The following is a 25,816-nucleotide window of genomic DNA, read 5'->3' on the forward strand; positions in this document are numbered from 1 at the left end:
AAAAACAATATATTTCTAGGGCTTCCAACCATGGCACTTGAAAAAAATTACAACCTCTTGACAGCTTCTACATGCACAAGTGCAGTGAAGGACAGATCCAGCAGCTCTGCCACATGAAAAACACCATGCATGTTTCCAGACAGAATGACCCACTGCACCAGAGAGACCTGCACTCCAAAGTCACAGCTTCCAATGTCCTCACTTCTCCAGATGAAGAAATTGCATCTGCTACTAATCTGGATCAGCATTTAGAAAACAGCAAAGAAACTTCTCAAGTAAGAGTTGTTTTTAAAATAACATGGGACAAAGTTTTAAAAAGGATAGTCAGTTTATTGTGTAAATCAAATTCTAGTAACAAAGAAAGGACTGATGCTACACCCCACCAACTCCTTCTGCCAGCCAGGAGCAGCAAGCTTCCCCAAACATCCTTTCCTGACTTGCACCAGCAAAAGGAGCAAACTGTCCTGCTTTCCTGCCACAAGCCCTGAGTGCAGGAAAACCAAATTCTCCCTTTACGAGCTAACACACTGCCAAGTCCTGCTTTGGATAGAACAGTGGGTGCCACTTTGTGCTGTGAAAGGGGAAGCAATGGACACAGGAGAAGCCAACCCCCAGGCACATCCCAGAAGGATCCACACCTGTGCTCATGTCTTTTGCATCTGCTGAACACCAAACACCAACCCCCACAGTGCCCAAACTGAGGGAAAACACTGTATATATCACAGAGAAGAATGAAACAAGCACAGTGAAGTGCACTGCATGGCTGGGGCTCCTGTGCCACCACAGAACAGTGCCAGGCAGAGCCCAGCAGCTTCAGCAAAGGCATTCTGACTGCTCTCAGCAAAGCCTATGGCAGCTCACCAGCCAGCCCTGCAGCCCCACAATGGCTCTCAGGGGTGGCAGTGACACAGCCCATATGCTCCCATTGTCAGGACATGCCTGCTGAAAGCACAGCCTGCTGCTCTCCCCACCGGGCCACTGGGTCAGCCCATTAATCTGGGGGCAGATGGCAGGAAGGTAATGGCAAAATTCCCCAACTCAAACACATTCTCAGAGAGCAACCTTATAAAATATACAACTGCATCTGCAGCATCATTAAGTTAAACTAAACAGGTTTAGGCCTCCCTGCATACCTCTGAAATTGCACATTCATTTATGATTCACTACTAATCGTGGAACCATTTAAAAGTCCAGACATATTTGCTTAAAATTTTTAGGGTAAAGAAAGTCCTTGCAAGACCTAGCATTTCACCATAACTGGTAGGAGAGAGAAAAGGAGGAGACACATCACTTTAAAAGAAAAAAGGGGGGAAAAAAAGCATTCATATTTCTCTAAGAAAATGCTCAAATGAGAGCTGGAAAGATGCCTGTTTACTCTCCAAGGACCCAACTCCACAACTTCACCTGACTTTGGATTTTTCTTCATTTTGGTGGGTTTTTCCACAGTACATCATTAGCACTTGCTCTCTTAGAATCTGCCCCATAGACAGAACTTCTGTGTGACTTCAATCCCATCTTCCAGACCATAATTCTTTGAGGCTGCTCCTTTTTTAATGCAAAGCGTGCAGAAATTAGTTACCACATCTGAAAAAAAGTGATGGTGTTCCTAGTTTTTGCAACATATTTCCTAGTCCTAAGGAAAACTTTAACTTTCATATTTTAATTTGGATTTTAGATCAAAAACAAAACAAAAAAATTCGGACTCAGAAATTATTTCACATATCTCTTTACTCTGCAAAATCTTGAGACTGAGTCCTCAAAAGCCACTAACCACTGTCTCAATTACCTAAAGGTGACAAGTTATAAACAAAGATTTTTAATTACATGTATTTATCAACATTAAATTTGAACATTGAGCAAAAAAACCTCAATACTGATGCACACCAAACATCAAATTTCAGCAACAAATCTTAAATGTTTTAGAGTTGTCTGAGATTATACCAACAAACATCTGAATACTTTAAAACTGCTATGACTTGAGAAACATGAGAAACTTTTTTCAATTCTAAGATATCATTCTTACCTTCCACACATTCATTACTTCATATGTATCCTTAATGAACTGCACTCACCAGATACGTATGCAAAAAACACACAAAGGAAACCTAAGGAAACAATGTTTATTTCTGCCATGCTATGGAGACCATATGGAGAAGACATAAATCAAATAAAATATATTTAATAGTATACCTTTTAGTAGGTTTAAAAAAAAAAAAAAAAAAAGTTCAAAACTTAGCCGAAGTTTTACTAACTCCAAACATACTGTATGACTAAACTGGCCACCAAAGAAAAATATGACTTCCTTTTAACTCAGCAAATACCAAATATTAAAAAAAACACAGGAAGAAAAAGAGGCTGATAAAAATTCCTAAAGTGATATTCTTATTTCCCAAAATCAAACATATCCCTCACAGATGTCAGGCCACAGTCCACCAGGGAATATATATCAATATCACCTGATCAAAAATAGCTGTCTGTATTTTTAAAAAACTGTTATCATATTGGCTGCTATTGTGCAGAATGCCATCAGTTGGCTATTATCCATTCAAATTCAACAGCAGTTTTCAGACACCAACTTTAAACTGTTATTTTTGAGATCACTACAGTCCTCTCTGTGGTTTTGTAAGATGTATAATATCATTGTGCCTTCAAATTCGTGGTGAAGCTGAAATACAGATTTCCCTTACTCTTTCAGCAACAGGAGTATGCTTCTGGGAGGTGGAAAGTGCTGACCTTGTCACAATCCTGTAACAGTTAAAAAATTCAAGAGTAAAATAAAATGGGTTCTGCTAAGTACGTATTTTTAAAAAATGACATATGATTTGAAAATACTGGAAACTTTCAGCTCCAGTGAAACTCACTGATAGGAACATGAATTTAAAAAAAAAAAGGCAAAAAGGTCAACTGTTTTGCAGGTACATTACAGGCCATTTTTTCATTATTTAATTTTACTTTCCAGGTACCCTTATATCTATTTATCTGAAACAAAATAAATCTGGGCCTGATTCTGAAAGAAAAGCTCTCAGACATATTTACAGTACTTTTACAGTAACACCAAGATCTTCCTCTGCCCTGTGTGAGCCCTGTGCCAACCATCACTGCCTGCAATTCTGCATCAATGCAGCCAGCTGCCCCCACCAGCAAAGGGAATATCAGCAGCTCTCTCCAGAGCTGTGCAGAGGTGTGAGTGCACTGGGAACAACTCCACATGACCAGAAATCTCTTTCCAGGCCAAAGCTTGAGAACATCTTATCAGAAACTGCAACAGTACCTGAAAGGTGGAAATGAAAAGCTACACAGGAGTACCTCTCTGTAGCAAAATCCTGGGTCACTGTGGAAGCAGATGGTTAATCAGCCAGGGGAAGAGCATGGCCTCTAATCCATGACATGCTATTGATACCTCTGTAAGCAAAGGTCAGGTAACATTTAAAATTCTGTTGTTCAATGTACAAGTTTCTTCAAGTAGGGAATGGCTGCTTCTGCTCTTCTGTACCCTCTCCTACCTTTGTCTCCTATTTCTAGGATCATACAAATCTCTCTAAATCTTCCTCAAGCTATTTCTGACTTTCTGCTTCTCCCACAAAGAGACCCAAAACAACAGTTTGGCAGCAGAGAGCTGCTGCCTGAAACACATTCACCCTTAACAGGGTAACTGCTGGCCATGAAGTTTAGTGCAGCCTTGCTGAAGCAAACCAGCCCCATCCATTTCCCTTCCTTGCTTCACAACAAGGAGTAGGCAAACCCGGGCTGCTGGCAAATCCCCTGGAACACAAACAAGATCAGCTCCCACCCATTCCCAACAAGAGGCTGATGTGCACAACAAGCTTTCAGGAGACACGGAGTGGCTGAGGAGCATCTGACATCCACAGATACTCCCAGAGCCCTGCAGCTACCATGCTCTCTAAAATGTGACAGGGGTGCTCAGCCCTCCCGAAATCTAGGCCAGTAATTTTCTCTGGGTAAATAAGAGCTTGTGTTCTGCAAAAATTGCTGGCTTAGATGTAGAATTCAAAACAAAGATCCTTGCAGAGGAGTTTTTTTTTTTTTAGTTTTGTTTTGGTTTTTAGTCCGTATATTACAGCTTCCATATTTTCCCTCTCAAGTAGATAGTTACTAGCAAATTCCTCACAAGAACTGAAACAGTAATTATTTACTAGCATAAACTTGCTTACACTAAAGTCCAACTTTATTCCATGCTTTTTCTTAGTATTTATTCCCCAAAAATCACACTTACAAGCCTCTGCTAGCAAGCATCAAACAAGAAATTATATATTGCTGACAAAAATTAGCTCAGCATACAAAATAAATCCCAAATACCTGAGAATTACATGCTGTGGCAGAAGACTGGGGATTTTGGGTGGAGGGATAAAAGATAAAGAGGAAAACACAAAATTTGATACCAACTCTGAAACACCAACAGCTTCACTTTATGTATGTTACCTAAAAGCATCTACTTTTTTACAAGACTGACAGAAAAATTGGCCAGTTTAAAATGAAGGTAAAGACCACAATCCCTGGGTGATATATGCTGGAAAGACTGTTGCTGGAATCACTGAATGCTCAGCAAACTGAAATACCCCTCCTGTCTGTGGGATTTCATGGGCCTCTACAAATATAACAACATTTCTGCTGATTTATAGGAACATTCAAATTGAAATGACATGACTGTGTCTTTCTAAAAGAAGTATAGAATTACAACTTGCCATCACATCACCAAAAATCCCAAAATATCAAAACAACAATTTCATCCTTAAGCCCCCCCCCAACCTTTCACAACTCAAAGAAAGTAAAATTAAAGCAAGGGACCCTACCCTGTAAATATACACAAGAAGCACTAGAATGAAAACTATCTGTATTGTTTTGTTCATTTGCTTCATATTCATTAAAATACAATAGCAGGCACTGAGAAGGGACTACACTCCTCATGGTTGTCAGGCAAGACCTAAGCCAACTAGGCCCATGAAAGAACTCTGCAAAAGTAATTATCTAGAATTATTTGCTTTTAATCTCCTGCACGTGACTCATACCAGTATTAAACCCTCCAAACTGGAATTTGAGTTCTCAAACTGACATCCCTGAGAAGCCTTACCACAATTTCCAGCCACTAGCATGAAGTTTACTAGAACATAGCACGTGAAACATCACAGCAAAAATCAGGAGCATACAGCATTGAAAAAAACCCAACCAAAACCATTTTTATATTTTAGCACATGCACACATGCACCACTTGCACAGACAGTTATTTTGCAACCAAGAAAACTGAACCTTCATAAACAGAAAAACTGGCAGATGGCAATTAAGAGTTACATAAACACCTACCTAAATTATGCAGAACAAACAGTTGCCTACAGTAAAAGTATCAAGCAATTATCCTTGGTCATGTCACCCCAACTCCCTCCGAGTTCCTCCCCATCCATCCCCTCAAGTCCCAACTGAGTGCTGTCACCTGTCTTTTCTGAGCACTTGTACATCTCCCAACAATCTCTTCACTGAGATGCCTGCAGCTGGGACAGCTTTATTCAAATATCACCTCTCAAAGTCACTCAAAGGCAGTCACCAGATACTCCATCTTTTCAAAGCTGCTGGTCTGATAGAATTATCCTCAAGAGACTTCACCATACTTTGGCAATAATATAACTCCCCACCATCACACCAGCCCCTCTCTCTGCTCTCAAGCCACCACAGTAAGCTGAATAAACAGAAATAAGGAATGTGAAGGGTATTCTGTAAGGATGTGCCTTTAAGGCTCTACAGAAACCCCTGCCCGACCATTCACGGCAGCACCTGGGAAACTAGGCTAAATGATTAGACCCCATACAAAGAAATTAAGACTTCAGGAAAACAGAACTAGTAAAAATGAAATACCAGGTTCCTTCTGTAATTCTCAACTGCCTTGGAACTCACTCACTGCCAACATTAACAGTGAGCACGTTTTATTCTGTTGCTGTCATGGCCAAATCAAAAATCTAGGCATACCTTTGCTTTAGTATCACAGAACATCAGCTGTAACATTCTTTCAGCCATCTCTACACTACAGTCTCTCTGCTGCCATGGCTATAATCAAAAACCAGCCCTCTAGCAATGCTAAGGGGTTTTCCTGGCACTGAAGAGCACAGCAAAGTTTTCTTCTCTTCACACAGCTAAGGTGCTTTGCCATGAGACAAACACCTCATGTAGGGCTGGGATTTTATTTCTGTGTCTTCTTCCACACTAACCAGCTCAGCATCTCTGCCAAAACTGTACGTTGTGCAGTTCAAGCAGGTCAAAAGTGAGTTTATTTTATTGCCTCCAAAATTGTCTTCTACATACCATAAACTTCTATTGGCCTCCCTACATGAAATACCAGTTAAGCCCAGAAGTCATCAATTTCTTTTCCATCTGTAAATAAGGAAGCAGGAACTATACACAAACGGGGATCAGGAGTATCCTCCCCACTGCCACAGCATCAGATGGATTCTTCTCGAGTTCAACAAAGTTTCTTCTCAAGTTGAAAGAGTATAAAATCAAAACCTACAAAGACTCATTCCAAAATACACTGAAGCACGTGCAGGTCTCCTCTCACTTTTGCCATAAGTCTCACACTGGCTGTGTGAAATTTACCTGCACGGCAAGGAGAAACCTGCAAACTGAAACTCTCTGGTAGCCTCATCTCTAATGGGTGTTGGCTATGGCAACTCGTGCCCATTAGACAACTTCTGTCATGTTGCAGACACTCGGGGATGCACCAGTCCATTTCATAAGATAGCCAGACAATACAGAAGCCATAAAATATTATGCTTAAATGCAGCTTTTACCAGAGAGACTTCAAGCACTTTATTAATGTGGGTAACTTTCCTGACTTATCTATGGAGCAAAAAGAAGACAATAATTTCAAGGGTTCACGATGGCAGCATCTAACTCTCTAACCCAAACACTCAGAAACCACTATTTCTGCCACAGGAGAAACACCACAAACCCTATGAACACAGAAATAGGAACAAAATATTCAAGCACAGGTAAGAACTGAGACCTGCAACTTCTAGCATTCATCAAGTATTACACAAGAAAAAAGGCCCAGTAATCTTTCTCCACCCAGCCTGAGCCACTAAAAGAACCAATCCAAATATGTAGGAGAAATTGGAAACCTCCTCAGTAAACCAAACATCCAGTAACTAAGAATACACTTGGCATATTAAGTGTGAGCAAACAAAAAGAAAAAAAGTGCAATTTTCGAAGGCATAGACCACTGCTTATGCAGACAAAATAGCAATTCAGTACCGACCTGAAACTATGCCCCATCACTTGCTGCAGTGTGCTGTACTGTATGTTGTAAACACGGCAAAGCTTTAGTAATACCAGACTTGACCACTGGCCCATACTAGACCTTGCTCCACCCTGTGAAATCTGCGCTGAGAAGTGGGGCAAGACTGACAGGTTTTATTGTGAAACTTAACAGGTTTGTGGATTAGCAAAGCTAACGTATTGAAAGCTGCAAATCCCTCCTCGGTCATGTCTCTGCAGAGCAGCGCTCATTCCTCAATTAAAATTTTATTATTAAAGTTACCAAAACTCCACACGAGATCTACAAGTTTCTGCCTGCTTTACAACATTATCGTAGAACAGGGGATTGAATGTTTTAAGGGTTTATGTTTATCGTCATTGCGGAGCGAAACTCATCAAGTTCGCTGTTCGGTTTCTCTGGTTTATCTCACGGCTCCCCCGCGCTTTAGCGAAGCCAAGGCACCGCATTTAACCAGGCTCACGGTTCATCGGGCTGAAACCTTTGTGAGGAAACCGGCCAGCCTAGCAACTGCTGTCCAGAGCAGAACTGGGAGAAAGGCGATCCGGGGCGAGGAGAGCACGCCGAGCCGCACACATGTGCGGGCAGCAGCTCCCCCCGCGGCCCGGCGGCACCGGGAACCGGCACCGAACCACCGAGCCCTAGCGGCTCCCCCGGGGCCCGAGCGGCTCCCCAGCCTCCACACAGCCAGGGCCGATCCCTCCGGCCCGGGGATCCCCCTGAGCCCACCCGGCCCGGAGGCCTCAGGGCGAGCTCGGGGTCAGACCCGCACCACCACCAACCACATACAGACACACACAGACACCGGCCCCCACCCCGACTCACAGGGCGTGCGTGAAGGCGCTGAGTCCCGCGGGCACGGCCGCCAGCCCCCGCCCGGAGCAGTCCACGCCGCGGTCGCCGTCGCAGCTGCAGGGGGCCGGGCAGGGCGGCGGGGACGCTCCGCCGCTGTGGCCGGCCCAGCTCCCCAGGCCCCAGGCGACGAGGCCGAGCAGAGCGAGACACCGCATCGCCGGGCTCGCCGGCCCCCGGCCCGGCTAGGCTCGGCCTGCGGCTCTCCGCCGGCGCCCTCCGCCTACCGAGCCGGCCGGCTGCCGGGAAAACGTGTAAAAACCACCAAAAACAACGACGGCCAAAAAAAACAAAAACAAAAAATCAAAAATCAAAATAAAGAGGCTCCTCCGTACGGCGCGGCGCGGCTCTGGGGCTGCCTTAGCGGGAAGCCAGCCCTCCGCCGCCCGCCTGCCCCGTGCACAGCCCGCAGCGCCGCTCGCCGCCGCTCATCTCAGCCCCGCCGGCAGCGGGAGGCGAGGCCGAGGCGGTGCCGGGCCGTGCGCCCGCTCCCTCGGCAGCCGCGGCTCCGCTCGGAGCGCCCGCCCCTCCGCAGCTCAGCTCGGTCCGCAGCCGCGGCTCCGCTCGGAGCGCCCGCCCCTCCGCAGCTCAGCTCGGTCCCGCAGCCACGCAGGTTCCGCGCCCAGGGCAGAGGTGGGCATGCTAATGAGGCGGCCGCGCCCACACTCCCATTGGTGGGCAGAGGTGAGCATGCTAATAAGACGCCCTCGCCCGCGCTCCCATTGGCTCACAGCTGGCGCGGGGCGGGAATATGCAAATAACGCTTCGATTGCAGCCAATGGGCGCGGGGGGCGGGGTCGGGCGGGTCAGCCCTCTCAGCGCCGCGCTGCCGCCGCGCCCCGGGCCGCTGCCGGGCCCCCGGGACCCGCGGGCCCCCGGCTCGGAGCGCACGGAAACGGGCGCAGGCGGGCCTGTGGAGAGGGCAGCGCCGTGGTGGCCTCAGGACACCATTTGCAGCTCTAGCGTTGCCGCGACAGCAGCGTGCGGGCGGCTGGGCCCAGCAAGGCCCCATCAACAGCGGGAGAAGGGCAGCCCCGTTCAGGCTCCGGTGCTGGGGGTTCCAGCTGGCACGGCACATCCGTCCCTGGAATGAGCACAGCGGGCCGTGCCGTCCTTGTGCCTCAGGGACACAGAGGCATTTCACACTCCTGTCCCCAAAGCAGCGGGGACGGCAGCACAAGCTCTTCTCCGAACCGGTTTGCTTTGGAAGAAGCTGCTTCCTTCCCACACAAAACACTGCCGTGGTACATGGATTTTATACAATATATACATTGCAACCAAACCTGCGCCAGTCTGGGTCCTTTTCTCCTAAACAAAACCGAACCCTGTCTATCGCTCTTAGTCCCCTCCATCGCTTTTATTGTTTTTTTAATGCTTTCCTTTGGATGCTTCTAACCTGCAGCCTCCTCCGGGAGCAAGCCTGCTGCATTAGCTCACTCATCACCGCGCTCCGTGCAGCCACATCTCACCGGGATGTCACAGCGGCGCTTGGGTGACAGGATGAGGGCTCTCACTGTTGTCCCACTGTGATCCAGATCCCACAGGAGGCTCTGAGCCCGCAGAGCAGGCTGAAGAAAGCACAGCAACCCGGGATCGCGTCTGGTGCACACCCACAGCGCCTTTTTGCATGTTTTATGTGGATGCTCTGAGCTCGCCTGCGGAGTTGCCTGCCCGGCTGCACAGCCTGAGCCACATCCAGGCAGGTGTCTGTGCAGCCAACCTAAACCCCACCAACACCCACACGGGCCCACTACAGACCGACACACCCCGGCAGGTACCCTTGGGGCATTCACATAAATGATGGAGAAGCACAGAAAGGGGTCGGTGGCTGTGAACCGGCCCCTGCTGCAGCAGGGAAATGGGATGTACACACCACCGTGTGCACACAGAGCTCTGCCAAACTGCCCTAAAGCCAGGAGCGGGGGGAACTGAGCCCTTAATCCTGAGAAAAAACAACTCTGCAAGGGTGTCACACGGCTTGGTGGCACTTTGTCCTATGTTACAGTGTAAAGATGTGCCCAAAAGTATGAATCTACCACTGTGTGCTAAAACTTTGCCATAAAAGTACAGACAGAGGGTAATCTTTTGTCCTCCCCAGCCGATCTTGGCAGAGAAATGCTGTTGCCAAAGCCATGTTGTTCTAAGAAATGTCAGGGTCACAGACACCATGCGTTCATGTCACTTTTCATGCCTGTGCTCAGGGATAGCAGTGGAGGAGCAGCAACCAGAATAGAAGGGGAAAAAATGTAAAGGAGTTCTCCCAACTTACTTCAGAAAACAGATCCAAACCAATCCCCATAAGAAAAAATTACCTTTACCTTCTACTGCTGGCAAAGAAAAATAACAAAGCAGTTACACTCACTCTGCAAATAGTCTCACTTCACTAACCAAAGATAATGGGAGCAGAAATGGCCCTCAGTGCCTGTTTGGATTTTGGAAGACAAATAGTAGCATGGAGGTTGCTTGGTATGGCAGCAGTGGTACCCTGTAATGTCCCCAGAACAGAAGTATGGACACTGGATTTTTTTCTTCTATTGCCACGTTGTCCAGCAATGTAGCCACTTCTGACAAAAATCCCATTTCAGGGACATGAATTCCTTTGGATTTAATGGGAGTTTGATGTGGAATTTGATGCAGATTAAGCGTGGACACAAAAATAAATACAAAGTGAAGGTAGACTGGAGCATGAGAATTCCTTGATGTGGAGTGTGCCATGAGAGGATGGTAGGTGAATGGGAGTGTAAAGATCATGTCATGATAAAAACTTCATTTTCTTTCACAAACTTATTATACTTTACAGAAAAAAAAAAAGGGATTTGCATGGAGGTTTTCATTTATAAATTGGGGTAAGTCAGTGTGTTACTCCTGCAAGGTGAGGTGTTTCATCCCTGGTTTCACACATCCAAATTATCCTACATCAGAAATGCTAATGTGACAGGATGTGCCCCAAGGGTTGTTCCCTCCCTAAGGATTGCCCAGACCCAGGTTAGCGTGCATATGTAAACACAGAAATGTATGCCATTTAGAACAGCTTTAAATTTTATCTCTGTCTAGTGAAAAATAATTTTTATGCTCCAATAGGCTAGAAATGGACCTGAAGGATTAAGCCAAAGCTCAGTGTGAAGAAGCATCATGTGCAAAAGCTGCTGCTGTTATTTAGCCCCATACTGCTGGGAAATTCACTTAACACTTGGATTCTACTTACACAGTGTGCTGGGTTTGGCTGTTGCTGGCTGGGGTTAAACCATGACACAAGGAAATTAAACAAGGAGCTGCTGTGTGTGGAAAAAGAACAGTCTGGAATAGCTGCACTGACAAAGCAAGCTCTCTTGAAAATAGAAGTATACTTCTTCCCACAAAAAAGGCTGAAACTTTTACTCTGTTGAAGTAGAACTGAAAGTCACTTCAGGTGACAAGTGACAAAAGAAAGGCTCAGCCAAGTCCAAAGCTTTGTTAAGAAAATGAAGGTAAAGATTCAAACCTTGGTATAGCAGAAATACAGAAATGATTTAAAATTTCAGAAAAATGATTGGAAAAAAAAAGTCATTGTGGTAGGGTCAATCATCTACATCAAAATTTCACATAATATTCCTCCATGTATTTTCAATGCACAGTCCAGCTTACTAGATTAAAAATACAAAATCAACAGAACCTCAACTTGTTTTACATTAAAAACTGAAGCATTTTCTCCTATGTTAATCTCAGTTCACAACTTCAGAAACATTTTGCTAACAATCTTACTGAATTTCTGTAAATTTTTCAAAGGACAACTTGTATCTCATTACTTGAGATAATTGATTCAAACAACTAAAAGATAGTACCTGACTCAGAATAATATGCATCTTGGAGTTCATTCAGCTGCTTTCTCAAAAATGCAAAAAAGTTCAAACTATTATAGTTAATTTACAGCCCTCTTTTTCTCCAGCAAATCCCAAAACCTTGGGTAGAAAAGGGGAGATTCAAAAGCAATCAGGAGATGAACTAGTCCCAGATTTGAAGAGAGAAACCCCAGCTTTCTCTCTCTGGATGCCCACACACATGCAGGTGTTTATGTTATGCCCTATGTAACCAGCCAATTAAAGCAGTCTGCAGCTTGCACTCCAAATGGGAAGTCGGAAGAAAAACACACAAACACATGTGTGAAACTGAGTTTTTATTTTTCTCTTGATAAAACTCAAAGATCCTTCACAGCAGCATCAGATGCAGAAGTTACTTGCAGAGATGGTACCTCTTCTTAATGTGGATACCCAAGTGTGAGTAGTGTGTAGGGACTGCATACTAACAGTACAGGCACTGCTCAGTCAGTAGTAAGAGATCAAGTTTCTTGGAGTATTTTAATTGACCCTTTCCTTACTATTAAAGGGTTCTCATAGTATCAAAGATGATTATTAATTAGTTGACTTACTGATTTTTTTGTTACTGCAATTGAAAAACATTTTATCAGATTCTACATGTACTATTTATACACCCAGATACACCTCTCCACATTTAGTAGTTGACAAACCATAACCAAATGCTACAATTCAGAATGAAAATGCTACTGCATTTAGCAGCTAGAGCTGCAGTAAATATTTCATTAGAGTAACAAAACATACTTCTTGTTCAGTAATACAAAGGATACAGTTTGAAAATGAACATTCCTATCTTGGATCCATACCTTTCTGTAATATATATATATTTATATATGGCTCTATAACATATCTCTACCAATTAACAATTAAATTAAAACACATCCACAATTGGTCTAACTAGTGATTTTGGTCTCAATACTTTAAACATTAGTTGTTCCATAAAAATATACAATTCAACAGCATGGTTGTATCAGTAACATGAGGCCTTTTGAAAGGGCCTATGACATAAACCAACCATGCAATTCAGTGCTCAATGTCATTAACTGATAAATACTTATACTGCATTTTCAAATTACCAGTATCTCCCAAACTGCTCTTTGCAGGCTTACCATGCTTACAAACATGCAGAAAGCAATCACATTTCTCACTTGCCAATAGCAACCACTTTTTTTTTCCAAATAGATCAACTGACAAAGCACAAACTTCAAGCTGTCAATTTTAGATTACTAACCTTTTCCTTTCTTCCACATATTGGTTCATGTGAAATAAGACTAGGGATTAGCCACCTAGCAAGAACTGTACTTTTCAGTTTAGGCCTCTAAAAATCAAATTACTAACAGTCAATTAGGATGTACTCATAGCTGCCATACAAGGGAACTGATACCCAGTAGACAATGAAGTTAATTCTTCAAAAGGTGAAGGTTAAAAAAACCCAAATCAAGCCCAAACCTTAAACTATGTAAGTACAACATCAAACCTGGTAGTTTCCAAATGGATCTCTGCCCAGAACTTTTCAAAATGGCACACAAAACCCATGCCACATCAAGAATACATGAGATAAGACAGTAACTGTTTACAGGAGATGTCCTTATTTAGCTACCATGATCTGGTACTTCTGTAGTACAAACAAGAATCCCCCAAGTCAAAAGCCCCAGACAAGTTCACATGTCACAGTAACCTGGCATATAAGACTCAAAACATTTTAGTCTTAGAACAATAACAATCAGTAATTTAGGTACTAACAATTGCAGAACCAATACATTCAATATGCAAATAAGACTACAATAAAAGGTACTAGAAAGACAAGAATGGTATGACAATTAAGATGAATAATTCTTTTACACAGCAGAAAGTCAGGGAAACATCTGGGTTTCTTTTGCACTGCATTTATATATCTTCTGTTTCTCAATATAAAAATACATCTAGAGTCTATCCAGAACTGCATACAGCAATCATGTTTTTCCCCATAACTGCTTTAAATTAGTACAAAATAATGTAAATTACAGGAATGATTGTTGCAAATTTGTAAATGTTGGCTATTACAACATCATTACATAAGAACATCAACTGTAAATTATTTACAGGAGAGGTAATAAAATTTCCAGAGTAGTGAATTATAATTTAGCAGAAGTGTAAAAACAATGTACTTACCAAAAACATTACAAAATCTGGTATTGTTATCAGCTACACAGTAGATTGTGATTACATTTTGTAGTTGACATACACCATACTCTTAAGAAAAGTGCCAAAATACTGCTATATAAGAATTTTCTTTTTTCTTTTTTTTTTTTCAAAAATCAGTTAGCAAAACTCCTGGAAGATTCTATGCTAAGTAATGTCAAAAGAAAACAGGAAAAAAAAAAAAGGATGCTGACTGTACAACTATATCTTATTAAATGCCTTTGAAAAACCTGTAAATTCAGTTTCTTGCTTAAAAGTCTGACACAAGACTTATTAAAAAAAATCAATAGAAATATCACCATACATGCTTTTCCAGGGCATTTTAAGCCATTCTAAACCTACACATTCCTCCTAAACTGTGAAGCACAAGGAGACTGAAGACATTCTGAAACTGGCTGAGCTGCTGAGGATTGTTGTGATCAGTGGCAGAATGTCCTGCTGGGTGCCAGTCACTGCCAGTGCACCCCAGGGCCTGCACTGGGGGCCACACTCTAGAATGATTTTATTAACAACCCAGGGGTGGCACAGATCACACCCTCAGCAAACCATTCAAAGGGACCTCAGCAGGCTGGAGAAAGGGGAAAACAAGAGTCTCAAGAAATTCAGCAAAGAAAAGTGCAAAGTCTTACACTGGGGGGAATAACCTCATCCTCCAGTACAGACTGGGGGACTGAGCAGCTGCAAAGCAGCCTTGCAGAGAACAGCACAAGCCACCACGTGCCCTTGCAGCAAAGAAGCCCCAGTCTCCTGCTCTACACTGAAAAGAGCACTGCCTGCAAGCTGAGGGAGGGGATTCTTCCAGCTCAAGTGCTAGGTCCAGTTTTAGCCCCAGTCCAATACAGAAATGGGCATACAAGAGCATCCAGTTAAGGGCCACAAAGGTGATTAAGTGATTGCAGTATCTTACAGACAAGGAGAAGTTGGAAGAACTGGGATTGTCTCTCTCACCTGGAGAAGAGAAGGCTCAGGTGATCTTACCAACCTGTGTAAATGCCTGAAAGGGAGGAGTAAAGGAAGAGCCTAACTCCTCCTAGTAAATCTAGTGACTGGACAAGAGGAAGTGGGCACAAGTAGAAATACCAGGAGCTCTACTTAAACATAGAAATGGATCTTCATAGTGTAAGGGAGAGGCAAACACTGCAACAGACTGTCCAGAGATCTTCTGGAGTCTCCATCCTTAGAGATGTCTAGGAAGTCAGCTTGTCACACTCCTGAGAAACCTGCTCTAGCTGGCCCTTCTCTGACTGGGGAATGGGGAATGGACTGGATCTAGTCCTCCAACCTCAACTGTCCCATGGTTCTATGAAAAGGACAGGGTCTTATGGCAGGCATTGGATCAAGTGAGTCACAGAGAAACTCTTAACATGTCAAAGCAATATATATTTTGTCTTTCAGCCCTTGCCCAGCGCTAGTTCTGCTGCCTTCGCTTTGCCGATCGCATTTTCTCAAACCTGGACTCCATCTCCTCCAGGACTTTGGGTGTGTAGCGCACAACCAGCTTCACCTTCCCCTGGGCTGCCTTCAGCAGCTCCACTGCCTTCTCGTGGTGCTCGCCTTCAACACTCTGCAGGGCACGAACCAGCATTAGCACAGAAACAACTGGAAACACACTCTTCATTTCTTTGTACAATTCTATACAAACTGTTATATCTATATGTACTCTGCTTGCAAAACTGTATATTCAAGATGCAATTGCAGGACTTATGTTGCAACAAAACAAGAGAGGGGATGATAAAAATGCTAATTAGTAAAAGAATAGTGTAAAAATCTTGTTTAGATTTATGCTGAACAATTAAATTCTGCAATGATAACCGTAGTCAATTATGAAATTACACTCAAAAATCAAAAGCTTCAGGAGAATACTTACTTAAAATTTAGTATTATTTTTCTTCTTTTGCATCCATTTTAATTTGCTTAATAAATCACCAGAGACAATTGCAAGATAGCTGCCTTCTTGATGTTACCTTGCATCACAACAAGGCAAAACACTGGATGCTTGCAGTGGAGCAACTAACATGCAATGTGTTGCTTATCTTAGTGCTCCAAGTCTCTCAGCACACCCAAGACATTCAAGTTCATTTCCTCTAAACTGATTATCAATAGCCTAACCCAGCTCAGGAAGACCAGAATAAAAATTCTTTACTAAAAAAAAACTCTCAGAATTTCTTAGAATTATATTAGATTCACCTAATTACAATTTTTTACCAACGGTTCTCAAAAACTGCACCCAATTACACATTCCTGGTCAGCATATATTTAATTAGCAAAACTTATTTCTCCCAATTAAACACAATGACAGGACTACCCCAAGCCTACCTCCCACTGGTGCTATTAGAAGCTAGAAGGCAGGTGATGTACCTGTTGATTGGAGGGTTTCCCCGTAACTATAAAGTTACTTACAGAAAGAAAAACAACAGTTAACAAAAACCCCAAGTTATTTCTCTTCTATCAGACTTAGACAACACACACATTTGAATGTTTGCATTTTTGTTATTCAAGTGGATGTGTAGGCTGTTCAGCTCAAAACTGGTGGAAGGAAAAAGTACCACACAAGGTAACACCACCTTGCAGTTCCATGCATTACACCTTTCATCATGCAGTAGCATTTTTACTGGGAAAAATGAGAATCTGGTCAGCCAAAACCAACATGGCATAATTTATTACCTACCTTACAAGGTGCAGAAAACTGTATTAGTAAAAAACTGCATCATGAGCTTTGATGAAAAAGGCAGTTTGTATGTTACAAAATTCTTATATATAATCCCTCAGAATCTGAAATACTGATAGTACAGTTCCTTTTTGAGACAGATAACCAAAGCATAATCCTAAAACTCTCAATGCACACTACTCTACAGAAACCTAAGCAAACTTGTTCTGTGAGGACAGAAAGGAAGTATTCTGCCAAGATTAGAAGACAAAACGAGCTTGTGCCACGTGTGCTGTGTGTGCTCCCTCAAGTGGAAACAAGCAGTTACTGCTGCATAAAGGAAAGAAACCAGCCCCTACCACTCCGTTCACAGAAAGCAGCTGGTCTCCACGCTTCAGGCCTCCATGTCTGTCAGCTATACCTCCAGGGATAATTCGGGAGATGTAAATTGGAGAATTTTGCTCTTTGCCTCCCATAATGTTGAAGCCAAGACCTTCTTCAGTTTTGGGTAGTTCGACCACTCTGGGATGAGAATGACCTTCACTAGCAGCAAATGCTGCTACTGTGGCCTGTGAGAAACAAGATTTTCTCATTTATAAGAAATTAAATACAGTCCCTTTAGCTAGACACAGTGAGCAGACTGAAAATGTAATTTATCTCAAAGCACTTAAATGTTAAGACAAATGAGACAATTAATTCCCTACATACTAACACTATTATGAAAAATTCAGAAATCCAAGAATAAAATTGGAATAAATGAGATTCCAAAACAAGTCTTGCTATACCTTTTAATAAGCTGTCAAGCTTATCCATTTTATCAGACATCTAGACAACATTCTTCTGAATTTTCTATAAAGCTTCTGAAGTAATGAACTACTGTATTTTTTCAAGTTATACTTTGACTTTTACCTTTGCTGTTGCATTAGCTCTAACTTCTGGGCTACTGCTGATATCCACAGTTTCATATACGTGTTCATACACCTTTAGAGACAAAACAGTTTCAGAATGAGTAAAACAGTATTTTTCTGCTTAGCTAATATAACAAAATATCATGCACAACTCAAAGCTGTGTAAGTTACAAGTACGCAGCTCTAATGTTACTCCCTGATTCACAACAAGAACAGGCAATCTAACATTCTATGAAGAAACAGATCTCTCAGCATCTTTATTGCTCAGTCTCAGCCTAAGTCCTCCCTCTTTCCACAGGATTCAGACTTCACCAGGACTCTGGAAATGGCTGTGGCTAGGTGTGCACACCTGGCTCAAGGCATGCTGACTGTTTTCTCTTGCTGGATTCAAGCTGGAGCTCTTCAATATGGATGCATCCAAAAACACTTAAGGGCAGCTCTTCAAGGCTTTGCTCACAGCCCATCTCTCCCCACAAACTCCCAAATTTTTCTTCAACTTTAGCAATTAATTGAATATCTTAAGAAAAAATAGGATTGAAAACACAGAGACAATAAGAATACTAAAGTTAAGGAGGTGCTTGCACTGAAGGCTAACCCACATCTTCTCATCTCCCTGCCAACCATCTGTGCTTGCTAAGCAGTAAGTACAGGGTCCTCAAAAGCATGAAAACATCAAGATGACACCTGTGTCTACAAATAGATATTTTAAAACCATTCCAGCTGTTATCATCAGTATTAACATAAGCAACAGCAATAGCAAGGCACATCCAATCACCTTAAGGCCTCCAATACCTGGAATGAAGATGAGGTGGCACAAGACTCCACCTAAAGATGGCATGGATTTGGCTTAAAAATAACATAGACAATTGGTACTTTATCTATTCTTACATGCCAACTGGATAATATCCTGTTAGCTCCCAGGAAGGACAGACTCTCAAAATAACCTTTCAGAAGTGATTTGCTACTAAGACATTATTTTATACACTTATGGTGTCCCCAGTTATTTTACTCTGAAATTACTTAAAAATAAGGCTTGTTCTATTCAGCTCTGTAAATTAACATACAGCTTTATGAAGTTCACTTTTGCACTGAGTACAAAAAGGAAAAAGTAAATCATACTGGTTTTTAACTGCAGGTAACTGCTTACATCAAGTTAACTTACCTCTCTTACAGCATTACAGAATTCACTTTGAAGCACCCTTTGCAATGCCTGTAGCTTTTGTGGTGGCACTTCCCCACTTCTCTGTAATTTCTCCAGCAATTCAATTGCTCTGCAGATGTCTATGAAAAATAATAAAGCACTTGTAATGAGGAATGCCTGAGGAATCTCAAGGTGTCTTTTTTTTTTTTTTAAATTAAGTTCATGTGTGTGTGCACTTGCATACTAAAACAAAGCTTTAAGTTTCATTACCCATAAAACTATGTATTTATAAAATTCTACAATAAAACACTGTTCTTTCAGCCTGTTATAAATCAAGCATAGCAGCAACCCTATAACATATCTGGCACTATCACTGAGACATGCATATTGCAAAGACAATCCAATTTTTCCTCAAAGGACTGAAATATTGGTATGTGTATTACAGTATTGGTAGTGTATACTTCATAATACTCTGTGGGTGGCATTTTGTTAACACCAGCTATAATATTATCAAATATGCCAACATCCCTTTTATATTCAAACATTAGTTCAATAAGGTAAACTCCATATTTCCCCTAGAAGAGGGCTGAGAACTACCTCACCTGTTTCTTTTCCCTCCTCAAGTGCTTATAAAACCAACAGAAATCCTTTTGATGGTCTCAGCTGAGAAACACTATCTCCAGTCTAGAATACTGAACCCCAAACCTCTTTCAGTTTCTTGAAACTAGTCCCTAAGACTTCACATTGCCCATTTTCTTATAAATGCTGCTTTGTGAAACTGAACTCCACAAAGGATTTGATTCCAGACCAGTATGACTCAAGATAGGCATCAAATTCTCTAGACAGTGCCAGAAGAGTAGAATACATTCACATCCCTCTTATTTCCAAACTGTTACATCAGTGATTATTCTGAAGCACAGAAGTTCTTGAACAGAACTAGAACAGTCTCTAGAAAAAGCAGACAGAAAGGATTACTATCATTATCACAAAGACAAAAAAGCAGTGATTAATCTACTATATAAAATAATGGAGAGATCATTTTAGAATGAAGTCTGGGATACTGCTGTGCTATAAATGCATTATTTTCTTTTTTTTGCAATTAATCTCTAGGTGCACATTTTTCATGTGAATGCACATCTGTCTACTCAGTGGTATCACATCATCACAGAGGACATGCCATAGCCATGAATTTCTAAAACATGGCTGTAAAAAGAGAGTACTTATGTACCAGGATGAAAAGGCAGTGGGGTGCAGGTTCTGCAATTAGGGTGAAGTTCACTGGCAGGACACAGCCATTATATCCCATTATATCACTGTAGAAGTGGAATTGAACACAACTTTCTTCTACTGCACAGGACACCATCAAACTTATCAATCAAAAGCTGAATATTCAATCTTATCCCACCTATATTGCTTTAGGAAAAAGAATTTTGCTGGGAATAAGGGGCAAAACACATCTTCTTTCATTTTGCAAGAAAAGCTTGACTACTGTGCTGGTGCAATTTGCCTCCTCCTGAATTACCAGCTGGAATATGATCAGCTGAAAGCTGTCTTCCTCCCAACATAAACACTATAGCTCAGGCAACTGTTCAGCACCAGAGACCAAAATGAACAGTACAGAAGTGTTCCAATGAGGGATTTCAACAAGGATTGATGTAGAAGTAACTCCACAGGTGGACAATTAAAAAAACCCCAACCCATAAAACTGCAAAAACAAATGCATAAATAATGGGAAAACTGCTTTCCTTTTCACCTTTTCTTCCTTATTATACCAAATTGGCTGCTCTTCACAAATCATTTTTTGTGATCATGGATACTAGATTGAAATCCTGAAAAAAAGGAACATTTAATCTAAAAGAATGTGGGGGCAATAAGATGCTACCAGTCCAAGCATGTGTGACCAAAACACAGAAAGAGAAAAAACACAGCATCCTAATAGATACTCCTGGTTAACTACCTCCACTTATGTTCAAATATTCCAGATTCCTAAGCTGTATGTAGAGTTAGCACATGTCACCACTAAACTGCAAGAATCACTGAAATCTTAGCAGTTGTTTCATTCCTGCCCTCTGGTGAATTTGGGTGTTTTCAACGCAGCTTGGAGGAGAAAAGACACAAGAATTTCCAGTTGTCCCGGTGGTAAGCATAAGGTAACAACTTTAAATCAGCTCATTCCCTACACTATTCCCTCTTTTCTTATTCTATATGCCAACAACATGAGTGATGTCAAGCCAATTATGACTCATCATCGGGTTATGTGCAGTCAACCCCACACCATTAACAGTTACTTATTTCTATAAATAAGGTCCATTATAAGGTGCTCTCTTTTTCCTCTTTTCTTAAAAAGACCAACATAGCTCTTTTGTTTCATTGATCCCCAATAACCCTGCAGATTTGTTTTCATGGACAGAGCACAGTGGCAGGGTAATGAGGTGAAGGACAGGAGTCTTAACTGTGCAGAGCTTGGAGCACAACTAATCCAGAGCTGAAGCAGCTGCCCTAATTAGCTTTGGAGGGGAGAGCAGATGAGTGTGAAGCAAAGACCTTACATAACTCACTGTTTACCAGCCAGCTCACAATTACAAAGGGCTCCCTTCTGGAATGGGAAGCAGGACTGGCAAAAAAAAGAAAAACTGAGTTCAGTGGTTAACACGATAGCACCAGAAAAATAACGTGGGTGGGTGCAGTTTGTTAAACACCTGCAGTTTGTTACACACCTACAAAAATACATCTAGGACAGTGAGCAAAAGTGGTGGTCCTAGCAGGAATGGTAGTGAGAAGTCAGATCGTTCAATCACCTACTTGTCTTCATTTTCAAACACGTGATTTCTCATTATGAGTAAAAATTTCCCATGTAACCTTTATTTTCTAATCCCTACTATCCTAAATACATACCAACAAACCAATCTATATTGTTATATAAACACCTTACACAGTACCAGATGATCACATTAAGGAAATTTATAGTTGTTTCTTAAAAACTGTGGATAAATATCACAAAGACACTACACAAAAATACCCAACTATGTTCTATAGTTCAGCTGTTTTGCTCTTAATTTCAGTTACACACTACACGTATTAACAACACAAATTGGAAAAATGGGGTGAAAACATAAACGTGAGAGGGTAATAGAGGACAATCAGGAACAAGTGTAGAGGCACCCAGTAACCCAGCAAAAATGAACCGCGACCAAAACCTCAGGGGGTGCAGAGAGCCGAGCCGCGAGAGGCCGGGCCCGGCGACGGAAGGCTGTTCAACACAAAAACTCAAATGAGCAGCGAGAGCAGCGCCTCAAGCCGGGAGAGCGACACGGGAGGGAAGGGCAGGGCAGGGCAGGGCAGGGCAGGGCAGCAGGAGCTGCGCCGCTCCGGGTCGGGCCGGGCCGGGCAGGGGGTGAGCCCGGGGCTCGGGACAGGCTGCGGCTGCCGGACAGTCCCGGGCCGGGGCTGCACCGCCGCCGCCCGCCCAGAGCCCCGAGCGGCAGCAGCGCCGGCGGGCCGCGGCCGCGCTCACCTCGCTCCAGCCGCACCGGCTCGCCCAGCGCCGCCATCTCCTCCTGCCCGGCCCGGCGGAAGTGACGCATCGGGGCGGGGCCGGGCCGCGAGGGCGGGGCCGGGCAGCGAGGGCGGGGCCGTGCTCGGACATGGCGGGCGGGGCCGGGCCGTGAGGGCGGGGTCGGTGCCCGTATCCTGATGGGAGTTTCACTGGGAAATGTCCTCCCTGCTAGAAATGAGAAATAGAAGTCTCGATATTCAGCAAAATTTAGGTTGCTTTGTTTTATCCAGACAGAGCAAGCAGCGCTGGGGAAAACGTGACGGGTCACCGCCCACTCCACGCTTCCACCAGTCTGGTTTTCCTTGTAGTAATCAATAATTGTTCTTGTTTTGTTGTACTAATTCTGCAAGGTAAGCAGTGGTGGTCAGAGAAACTTCCAAACTTGGTGGGACAGCTCTTGGGACAATTGGTCATGGAACCATCTTGTCTGGGTAGATAAAAACAGGAGAAGTGGGAATTCTGATCTTTAGCAGATAGTTTGTGATTGATCACACAAAAGCAGGAAATCTGATTCTGCAGAATGTGTTGGGCTGTGTAAAAGCCTTGTTTTGCAAGCTGTCAGTTGATGCAACTTATTTAGATAACATAAGATTTAAAATAAAATTATTTAATAATATATTTTCCATTCTTTAGTGTCAGGCTTCATTTCAGAACTCAGTACTCTGGTTTATACGAACCCCCATACTTTTATGCTTAACACGAATCTCTCATCAGTTATCACATCCCCATCCATTAAGTGCCTGAGGAGCATTTTCACCCTAAAAACACCAGGGTGTGAGGGCAGATCTTTCTGTGTGCCCAGAGAGCCCTGCAGATGGGATAGACACAGAAAAGCTAAATACATACACAGCCTCATATAGAGAGAAATGTCTACCTAGGCTTCAGCAGATTTTTGACAATAAATATGACACATTTTTTTACTTTTTCACACACTGATGAGCCAGTCAACGGAGACAGAAGAGTCCTGCAACTTTATTCAAATAAAGGGAGAGTCTTATAGGCCACTGTCTCTCCATTTTTTGGAGTAAAGTTGCAGGACTCGATTGTTGGCACTGGCTTTTCACAGTGTGATTTTCTGCCATGCCATCCTCATAGGTCAGAAATGCGGGATACAGGAATGTATAGAATATGTATTATGTCTAATATATGCATTTTTATATCTATAAATATATACACATATAAATATTGTTCTGCGTGTGTGCTTTATATTTCCTGTTTGGCACCAGTTTAATCTCTTTGTGGGGGTAATGTATTGAATTTACCATCTGTATTAAATCACTGCAAGTACAAGCATGACAAAGTTACTGTGTGAGTTTCTCTGGAAAAGAGTAGGAGACTCTTTCAGAACATGTATTTATATGCTCTTAATTTATTCTGAGAGTATAACTCTTCCCATTTGGCTTTGATTTTGCATTTTGTGTTTTTTGCTTTGAAAGAGAATAGTTCTCAACAGGTCTCCAAGTGTCTGCCAATGTGGCAGTGATGTACTCCCTTCTTTCTGTGATTTATTTGAATGTCAGTTCCTCTCAGTTTGAGGGCTGCTGTATGTGCATTTCAATGAAAAGGTCATACAAATGGAATTTTGCAGGTGAACAAAATTAAATCCTCACATGCTAGTTTCCGGTGAGAGAAGTGTTTTAGCAGCCGGAATTGTAGAATGCTGCTGGAATAAAATCCAGATGTTTCTATCAGTGGTGCAGGAGCTACCATCCCATTAGAAGTGACTGAAATTCTGAATAACCTGCTCAGACTTTGGACAGATTAGCCAATGGAGAAAAATGAGTGTTCAGCAATATTTCATAAATCATAAGACCTTTTCAAAGGATATATAAAAGAATACATGTTTAACCATATCTTTAAGGTGCCATTATTCTGACTTCAGTAAAGACTAAAGATTCAGAAGTTACAGTGGGTACTTTAAATTTCTTGCAGACCCAGTGAACTGGACAATGACATGACAAGAACAAGAAAATCTGAAAAGCAAATTTTAAGTAATGCTGCCACTGTCTACTTGATAGCACTCTCCAACTTAAACCACGTCACTCCAGTAATTTGCACTAATTAATACCTGCAGGGAAAAAAACCCAGCAAAACAAACCAAGAAACCCAAACCAGAACAAAGTTTGGGTTTCTAGGCTGTGATCTGTGAAGATTATTGATAATGTAATAGTTAGCAGGAGACAGGCTTCAAACTCCAGTTGAAGAAGTGGAGTGCCAGTGCAGAAAAATAGGCAAGAAAAATAGGGCTGCAGGTTATACAGAAAAAGAAAAAGACATGCATACCCCCTTGCTTTTTCCTTTCTGAGGGAACATTTCAGCATGCTGCTGCATTTTTATAGGACTGCCTGATTTTTGCAGCAGTTTCTTAAGTTATGAAGGAAGGCAGTGCTATGACAGAAGTATTTTATTGTGGTTTTTATCTTCAAATTAAAAAAATGTACTTAAAGAAATAAGTTACAAGTCTATCCTGATGCACTGGAAGAGAATGAACTGCTGAGTCTATCTCATGCTATATTTTTCTCAAGAAAAATTCAATTCATAAATGGATGCTGACAGATTAAGTATGAACATGACAAACCCTCTGTACCATTTTAGTCAGAAAATCCCTATCCTGGCAAGTGTTTGGAAGAAAAAATGGTCTCTGAGGTGATTCCCAAAGAGTGGGGGATGCATCTCTTGAATTAGTAGGTATTTGATGCACGGATAGTACACATCATTTATTTGCATATGTGTTTTCACATGCATTCAAAAGGCTTTCAACATTTTTAGGCAAGTCTTAAGTCCAAAAGGAATTTTATTTATTTATAATTACCTGGCTAATTGCTGTAGAAGGTATGTATATGCCCAGTTACCTCTCAGGAAGAAATGGCATTTTTATAACACAGTACACCAATGGGGAAAAAAAAATTACGAGTAACGGGATCAGAATTATAAAAATTGTAGAGGACTCTTTACTGTCCATGAAGAGCAGTGTCTCTTCAGAAAACCTGAAAGGCTTGAAAACACTTTTATTTATGATTAATGTCAGAGAGCAGAGTGCAAATTCAATTTTTAGTTTATCATGACTTCTCTTTTCTTCAGTACTATGACATTGGTAGAATTTTATTACATTAATACAGCTGGATCTAATCTCTTTAAATCATTAACCCTGGAATTAGTATTTTCAATTTTAGCAATCCTGGGTGTGGTAAAAAGTCTTAGCTGAAAACCATAAAACAACATTGCTAGAAGAGTTAAAAAGATTGTTGCTTACCTTATCGTTCTATCCACTCATTCGTTTGTTGGTTCTTTGATCAAGTTGTTATGTTCTTTTCCCCAGTTAAATGTAGTCCCTATGTAATTCAAACCCTGGTTTATTGTATTTCCCCTATCCCAGTTACTTCCTCCTTCCGCCCTTCCCC

The 25,816-nt window shown here is 42.2% G+C and overlaps 2 protein-coding genes across 3 annotated transcripts in view; both read right to left on the minus strand.

Moving 5' to 3' along the window:
• LGR4 (leucine rich repeat containing G protein-coupled receptor 4) overlaps positions 1-8,725 on the minus strand; it is a 66,171-nt gene extending 57,446 nt beyond the window's left edge. The window contains exon 1 of the mRNA XM_079310093.1: positions 8,105-8,725. Within this exon, the coding sequence (XP_079166219.1) occupies positions 8,105-8,289 (185 nt within the window). The 5' untranslated portion in view covers positions 8,290-8,725. The remainder of the gene's footprint in view (positions 1-8,104) is intronic.
• A 3,542-nt stretch (positions 8,726-12,267) lies between these two features.
• On the minus strand, positions 12,268-22,447 carry LIN7C (lin-7 homolog C, crumbs cell polarity complex component). 2 transcript variants are annotated; one of them, XM_079310107.1, is made up of 6 exons: positions 22,374-22,447; positions 18,881-18,999; positions 17,720-17,791; positions 17,170-17,379; positions 16,480-16,547; positions 15,568-15,727 (listed from the first exon to the last, which is right to left on the minus strand). In XM_079310107.1, the coding sequence occupies exons 1-6, from the start codon at positions 22,441-22,443 to the stop codon at positions 15,685-15,687; spliced, it is 582 nt and encodes a 193-aa protein (XP_079166233.1). In that variant the 5' UTR covers positions 22,444-22,447; the 3' UTR covers positions 15,568-15,684. The 2 variants fall into 2 exon arrangements, with proteins under 2 accessions (XP_079166232.1, XP_079166233.1); XM_079310106.1 differs by lacking the exon at positions 16,480-16,547 and having other exon boundaries at positions 12,268-15,727.
• Between the last annotated feature and the right edge of the window lie 3,369 nt (positions 22,448-25,816).

Source organism: Erithacus rubecula (assembly GCF_903797595.1).
Source record: "Erithacus rubecula genome assembly, chromosome: 6".
Lineage (NCBI taxonomy): Eukaryota > Metazoa > Chordata > Aves > Passeriformes > Muscicapidae > Erithacus > Erithacus rubecula.

What these genes read in the sequence shown, in the direction of transcription:
- LIN7C (XM_079310106.1), bottom strand. Translation starts at nt 22,443, where the DNA reads ATGCGTCACTTCCGCCGGGCCGGGCAGGAGGAGATGGCGGCGCTGGGC. An exon ending in GCCGGTGCGGCTGGAGCGAG is followed by an intron (nt 19,000 to 22,373) that starts GTGAGCGCGGCC and finishes TATTTTTCATAG; the next exon opens with ACATCTGCAGAGCAATTGAA. An exon ending in GAGCTAATGCAACAGCAAAG is followed by an intron (nt 17,380 to 17,719) that starts GTAAAAGTCAAA and finishes TGTTTCTCACAG; the next exon opens with GCCACAGTAGCAGCATTTGC.